A 7,507-nucleotide genomic window follows, 5' to 3' on the forward strand; every position below is an offset into this window, starting at 1 on the left:
GCTCAGTAATAACCTGCTCAGCAATAACCTGCTTTGTAATAACCTGCTCAGTAATAACCTGCTCAGCGATAACCTGCTCAGCGATAACCTGCTCAGCGATAACCGGAACAGCAATAACCGGCTCAGTAACAACCCGCGCAGTGATACCCTGCTCAGCCATAACCTGGTCAGCATTAACCTGCTGAGTAATAACCTGCTCAGCAATAACCTGCACAGTATTAACCAGCTCAGCATTAACCTACCCAGTAATAACCAGCTCAGCAATAACTTGCTCAGTAATAACCTGCTCAGCAAGAACCTGCTCAGCATTAACCTGCTTAAGAATAACCTGCTCAGCATTAACCTTCTTAACAATAACCTGCTCAGTAATAACCCACTCAGTAACAACCTACTCAGCGAAATCCTGCTCAGCATTAACCCGCTCAGTAATAACCTGTTCAGTAATAACCTGCTCAGCGATAACCTGCTCAGTAATAACTTGCTCAGCAATAACCTGTTCAGCAATAACCTGCTCAGTAATAACCAGATTAGCAATAATCTGCTCAGCATTAACCTGCTCAGCATTAACCTGTTCAGCATTAACCTACTCAGTAATAACTTGCTCAGTAATAACCTGCTCAGTAATAACCTGCTCAGTAATAACCTGCTCAGCAATAACCTGCTCTGTAAAAACCTGCTCTGTAAAAACCTGCTCAGCAATAACTTGCTCAGCAATAACCTGCTCACAAAAACCTGCTCAGCAAGAACCTGCTCAGCAAGAACCTGCTCAGCAATAGCCTGCTCAGTAATAGCCTGCTCAGTAATAGCCTGCTCAGTAATAACTTGCTCAGCAATAACCTGCTCAACAATAACCTGCTCAACAATAACCTGCTCAGTAATAACCAGATCAGCAACAATCTACTCAGCATTAACCTGCTCAGCAATAACCCGCTCAGTAATAACCTGCTCAGCAATAACCTCCTGAAAAATAACCTGCTTAGCATTAACCTGCTCAGCAATAACCTGCTCAGTAATAACCTGCTCAGTAATAACCTGCTCAGTAATAACCTGCTCCACAAAAACGTCCTCATTATTATCCTGCTCACAATAACCTGTTCAGCATTGACCTGCTCAGTAATAACCTGCTCAGCAATAACCGCTCAGCATTAATCTGCTCAGCATTAATCTGCTCAGTAGTAACCTGCTCAGCATTAACCTGCTCAGCATTAACCTGCTCAGCATTAACCTGCTCAGTAATATCCTGCTCGGCATTAACATGCTCAGCATTAAACTGCTCAGTAATAACCTGTTCAGAAATAACCTGGTCAGTGATAACCTGCTCAGCAATAACCTGCTCAGCAGTAACTTGCTCAGTAATAACCTGCTCAGCATTAACCTGCTCAGTAATAACCTGCTCATCAATAACCTGATCAGCAATAACCTGATCAGCAATAACCTGGCCGCATTAACCTGGTCAGCATTAACCTGCTCAGTAATAACCTGCTCGGGTTTAATCTGCTCAAGATTAACCTGCTCAGTAATAACCTGCTCAGTAATAACCTGCTCAGCAATAACCTGTTCCGCAAAAACCTCCTCAGTAATAACCTGTTCAGCATTAACCTGTTCAGTAATAACGTCCTCAGCAACACCCTGCTCAACATTAACATCCTCAGTGATAACCTGCTCAGCATCAAACTGCTCAGTAATAACCTGCTCAGCAATAACCTTTTCCACAAAAACCTCCTTAGTTATAACCTGCTCAGTAATAACTTGTTCAGCAATAACCTGCTCAGCTTTAACCTGCTCAGTAATAACCTGCTCAGCAATAACCTGCTCAGTAATAACCTGCTCAGTAATAACCTGCTCAACATTAACCTGCTCAACATTAACCTGCTCAACATTAACCTGTTCCGCAAAAATCTGCTCAGCAATAACCTGTTCAGCATTAACCTGCTCAGTGATAACCTGTTCAGTAATAACCTGCGCAGCGATAACATCCTCGGTAATAACCTGGTCAGCAACAACCTGCTCAGCAGTAAACTGCTCAGTAATAACCAGCTCAGCAATAACCTGCTCAGTAATAACCTGGTCGGCAACAAGCTGCTCAGAATTTAACTGCTCAGTAATAACCTGCTCAGCAATCACCTGGTCAGCAATCACCTGCTGAGCATTAATCTTCTCAGTAATAAACTGCTCAGTAATAACCTGCTCAGCATTAACCTACTCTGTAATACCTGCTCAACATTAACCTGCTCAGTAATAACCTGCTCAGCAATAACCATCTCGGCATTAAACTGTTCAGTAATAACCTGCTCAGTAAGAATCTGCTCAGCACTAATCTGCTCAGCAATAACTTGCTCAGTAATAACCTGTCAGCATTAACTTGCTCAGCAATAACCTTCTCATCAATTACCTGATCTGCAATAACCTGGTCGCATTAATCTGGTCAGCATAAACCTGCTCAGTAATAACCTGGTCAGCATTAACCGGGTCAGCATTAACCTGCTCAGGATTAACCTCCTCAGTAATAACCTGCTGAGCAATAACCTGCTCAGGATTAACATGCTCAGTAATAACCTGCTCAGCAATAACCTGCTCAGTAACAACCTGCATAGCAATAACCTGCTCAGCATTAACCTGCTCAGCATTAACCTGCTCAGTAATAACCTGCTCAGCATTAAACTGCTCAGTAATAACCTGTTCATCAATAACCCGGACAGCATTAACCTGGCCAGCATTAACCTGCTCAGTAATAACCTGCTCAGCAATAACCTGCTCAGCAATAACCTGCTCAGGATTAACCTGCTCAGGATTAACCTGCTCAGCAATAACCTGTTCCGCAAAAAGCTCCTCAGTAATAACCTGTTCTGCATTAACCTGTTCAGTAATAGCATCCACAGCAATAACCTGCTCAACATTAACATCCTCAGTAATAAACTGCTCAGCATTAAACTGCTCAGTAATAACCTGCTCAGCAATAAGCTTTTCCGCAAAAACCTCCTTAGTAATAACCTGCTCAGCATTAACCTGCTCAGTAATAACCTGCTCAGTAATAACCTGCTCAGTAATAACCTGCTCAGGATTAGCCTGCTCAGTAAAAACCTGCTCAGCAATAGCCTCCTCAGTAATAACCTCCTCAGCAATAACCTGCTCAGGATTAGCCTGCTCAGTAATAACCTGCTCAGTAATAACCTGCTCAGCAATACCTTCCTCAATAATATCCTGCTCAACAATAACCTGCTCTGTAATAACCTGCTCAGCAATAACATGTTCCGCAAAAACCTCCTCAGTAATTACCTGCTCAGCATTAACCTGCTCAGCAATAACCTGTTCAGCATTAACCTGCTCAGTAATAACGTCCTCAGCAATAAACTGCTCAGCATTAACATCCTCGGTAATAACCTGCTCAGCATTAATCTCCTCAGTAATAACCTGCTCACCAATAACCTGCTCAGCAATAAACTGGTCAGCAACAACCTGCTCAGCAATAACCTGCTCAGTAAAAACGTCCTCAGCAATAAACTGCTCAGCATTAACATCATCGGTAATAACCTGTTCAGTAATAACCTGCTGAGAAATAACCTGGTGAGCAATAACCTGCTCTGTAATAACCTGCTCGGCATTAACCTGCTCAGTAATAACATGCTCAGTAATAACCTGCGCAGCAACAACCTGCTCAGTAATAACCTGTTCAGTAATAACCTGCTCAGAAACAACCTAATCAGCAATAACCTGCTCAGCATTAACCTGCTCAGTATTAACCTGCTCAGCAATAACCTGCTCAGCAATAACCTGCTCAGCCTTAAACTGCTCAGCAATGACTTGCTCAGTAATAACCTGCTCAGCATGAGCCTGCTCAGTGATAACCTGTTCAGTAATAACCTGCTCAGTAACAACCTGCTCAGCGATACCCTGCTCAGTAATAACCTGCTCAGCATTAACCTACTCAGCATTAACCTGCTCAGTAATAACCTGCTCAGTAATAACCTGCTCAGCAATAGTCTGCTCAGTAATAATTTGCTCAGCAATAACCTGCTCAGCATTAACATCCTTGGTAATAACCTGCTCAGCATTAACCTCCTCAGTAATAATCTGCTCAGCAATAACCTGCTCTGTAATTACCTGCTCAGCATTAACCTGCTCAGTAATAACCTGCTCAGTAATATCCTGCACAGCAACAACCTGCTCAGTAATAACCTGCTCAGTAATAACTTGCTCAGCATTAACCTGCTCAGTAACAACCTGCTCAGCAATAAACTTGTTCAGTAGTAACCTGCTCAGCAATAACCTGCTCAGTAATAACCTGCTCAGTAATAGCTTGCTCAACATTAACCTGCTCAGCTATAACTTGCACAGTAATAATCTGTTCAGTAATAAGCTGCTCAGTAATAATTTGCTTAGCAATAACCTGCTCAGAATTAATCTGATCAGTACTAACCTGCTCAGCAATAACGTGTTCAGCACAAACCAGCTCAGTAATAACCTGCTCAGCATTAACCTGCTCCGCAATAACCTGCTCAGCAATAACCTGCTCAGCAATAACCTGCTCAGCATTAAACTGCTCAGCATTAAACTGCTCAGCAACAACCTGCTCAGCAACAACCTGCTCAGCAACAACCTGCTCAGCAACAATCTGCTCAGCAATAACCTGCTCAGCGATAATCTGCACAGTGATGCCCAGTCTGGGTTCTACCAGAACAAAGGAGCTGAGTTCCAGAGGTGAAAAGGCCAGCTCATGTCATCACAGTTGTATTTGACTGAGTGTGGTATCAAGGACCTTCGCAAAATTGGAGACAATAGGAATCGAGGGAAATCTCTCTGCTGGTTGGCATTTAGGAAAAACTTGTGGTTGTTGTAGGTCACCCACCTCAGCCCCCGGACATCTCTGCAGGACTTCCTCAGCGTAGTGTCCTAGGCCTAACTACCTTCAGCTATTTCATCAATGACCCCCCCTCCATTGGGTCAGAAGTGGGGATATTCACTGATGATTGCACAGTGTTCAACACCACTTGAATAAGGAAGGGTCAATTCTGAGCAAGGGTTACTGGACTCAAAAGTTTAATTGATTTCTCTCCACAGATGCTGCCAGACTTTATGAGCTTTTCCAGCCATTTCTGTTTTTGCTCCTCAGAGACTGAAGCAGTAAATGTCCAAAGAGAGTGAGGGCTTGACAATATCTTGGGATGGGCTGAAGTAGCAAGTAACATTTGTGTTACACAATGCCAACAATTCCTCTCCAGAAGACAACATATAAAAATTGCCCTTTGACATTCAATGACATTACCATCACTGAATCCTCTACTATCGTCATCCTGGGGGTTAATATTGACTAGAAAATGAACTGGACTATCCATATAAAACAGTAGCTACAAGAGCAGGTCAGAGGCAAGGAATCCTGCAGCAAGGAACTCATCTCCTGCAGAAATAATCCAAATATTTTTAGGCATGACCTTAAAAACACATAACTGTTACCATCTAGAAGGGCAAGGGCATATATGGGAACAACACCCTCTGCAAGTTCCCTCCAAGCCACTCACCATCCTGACATTGAAATAATTGCTGTTCCTTCAATGTCACTGGATCAAAATCTCTGTACTCCCTCCCTGATGGGATTGTGAGTCTATGAACAGCAAATGGACTGTGGCGGCTCAAGAAGGCAGTTTACCACCACCTTCTCAAGGGCAACTAGGGACAGGCAATAAATGTTGGTTCAGCTAGTGATTCCTACATCCAATGAATGAATTATCGACCCTCTGACAGTGTGGCGCTCCCTCAGTACTGACTCTCCAAGTGTACCCACTCCCTCAATACTGACTCTCTGACAGTGTGGCACTCCCTTGGTACAGATATTAGGTGTCTCAGATGAACGTTGAGCAGCAGTTAGTGATGTGGACCCATTAACGCAAGGACCCTCAAGATTTTAAAAATCCATGGGTTTCCTTGGAGAATGGTCAGTTTCAGTCCGGGACGGTCAGTGTCAGTCCGGGATGGTCAGTGTCAGTCCGGGATGGTCAGTGTCAGTCCGGGATGGTCAGTTTCAGTCACTCCTCTGCCCTCACGGTCAATCTGTTACTCACCCCATCTCTGAGGGCTCCGCTCTGGGAGTTTGGTAGTTTCTTTCGCTCCGGTTCCTTCAACTGCGCGGCTCCATCCCGGTTCCGGGGCTGAGTGGGCTGTGGGCGGTAAGGGAGGAATCCCTCTCCAGCTGAAGGACTACCCCTGCCGATCGATGCACGGAGCCGGCTCGGCTGCAGGTTCCAGGAGCTGCCGCTCTCTCAGTGAGTGGATCCGGGCTGCAGCTGCCGCGTCTCCCGGTCCCTGTCTCACTGAAACCGGCAGCAGCAGAGTGACAGGAGCGCGCCCCCGGGCGGCAGCTCAACTAACTAGTACAACCCGTTAACCACCACTACATCACTAACTAGTGCATGCCAGTTGATCACTACTACATCAATAACTAGTACAACCCAATTAACCACTACTATATCGCTAACTAGCACAACCTAATTAACTACTGCTACATCACTAACTACTGCAAGCCAATTGGCCATTGCTACATTACTAACTAACTAACTGAAATGGACAAAATAAAACAAAGAATTGCGAAAGCTGTAAATCAGAAATAAAAACAGAAATTGCTGGAAAAACTCATCAGGTCTGTGGAGAGAAACAGAGCTAACGTTTCAGGTCCAGTGACCCTTCTTCAGAAACAATGGGAACCAGGAAAAGCTTGGTATGTTTTGCAGAAAATGGGTTGGGTGGAGGAGTAAACGATAAGTGGAGATGGAACCCAGAGAGAGAGGAACAGTTGGACTGACAAAGGACTGATAAAGGTCAGTTTGGGGGAATGAATAGCTATATCTGGTGACCGTTAGTGACTGACAATGGGTTGTGTGTGGTAGCAGCCCATGTGATGACACGGCCTGGCGTGTGGGGGTTGGGGTAAGGACATGGGAGAAGATGCTCAGACCCTAAAGTTATTGAACTCGATATTGAGTCCTGAAGGCTGCAGGGTCCCCAAGTGAAAAATAAGGTACTGTTCTTCCAGCTTGTGGTGAGTTTCACTGGATCATTGCAGCAAGCTGAGACAGAGATGTTGCCCAGGGAACAGAGTGGTCTGTTGAAGGGGCAGGCAACTGGAAGTTCAGGGTCTTTTTTGTGGGGAGGACGTAGGTGTTCTGTGAAACAGTCACCCAGTCCACACTTTATTTCCCCAATGTATAGGAGACCACATTGTGAGCAGTGAATGCCATAGACTAGATTGAGTGAAGTGAAGGTAAATCCCAGCTTCATGTATAAGATATGTCTGGGACCTTGGATAGTGGGGAGCGAGGAAGTAAACGGAAGTAAACATTACAGTCTCCTACATGGGAAGGTAGCCCGGGGCTGTGGGTGAGGTGGGGGTGGAGTGGGTAGGTGTTGGGAATGAAGGAGGAGTGGACTAAGGTATCCCGGAGGCATGTGGACAATGTGATCTGCCCAACACAGCTGATTGACAGTAACCAGTGCTTGGATGTTGGGGATTTTGGCC

At 44.9% G+C, this 7,507-nt stretch overlaps 1 protein-coding gene across 1 annotated transcript in view; it reads right to left on the reverse strand.

Moving 5' to 3' along the window:
- homer2 (homer scaffold protein 2) overlaps positions 1–6,331 on the reverse strand; it is a 68,126-nt gene extending 61,795 nt beyond the window's left edge. Inside the window, exon 1 of the mRNA XM_043674592.1 lies at positions 6,057–6,331. Within this exon, the coding sequence (XP_043530527.1) occupies positions 6,057–6,061 (5 nt within the window). The 5' untranslated portion in view covers positions 6,062–6,331. The remainder of the gene's footprint in view (positions 1–6,056) is intronic.
- Between the last annotated feature and the right edge of the window lie 1,176 nt (positions 6,332–7,507).

This window comes from Chiloscyllium plagiosum, chromosome 32, assembly GCF_004010195.1.
Source record: "Chiloscyllium plagiosum isolate BGI_BamShark_2017 chromosome 32, ASM401019v2, whole genome shotgun sequence".
In the NCBI taxonomy this organism is placed as follows: domain Eukaryota; kingdom Metazoa; phylum Chordata; class Chondrichthyes; order Orectolobiformes; family Hemiscylliidae; genus Chiloscyllium; species Chiloscyllium plagiosum.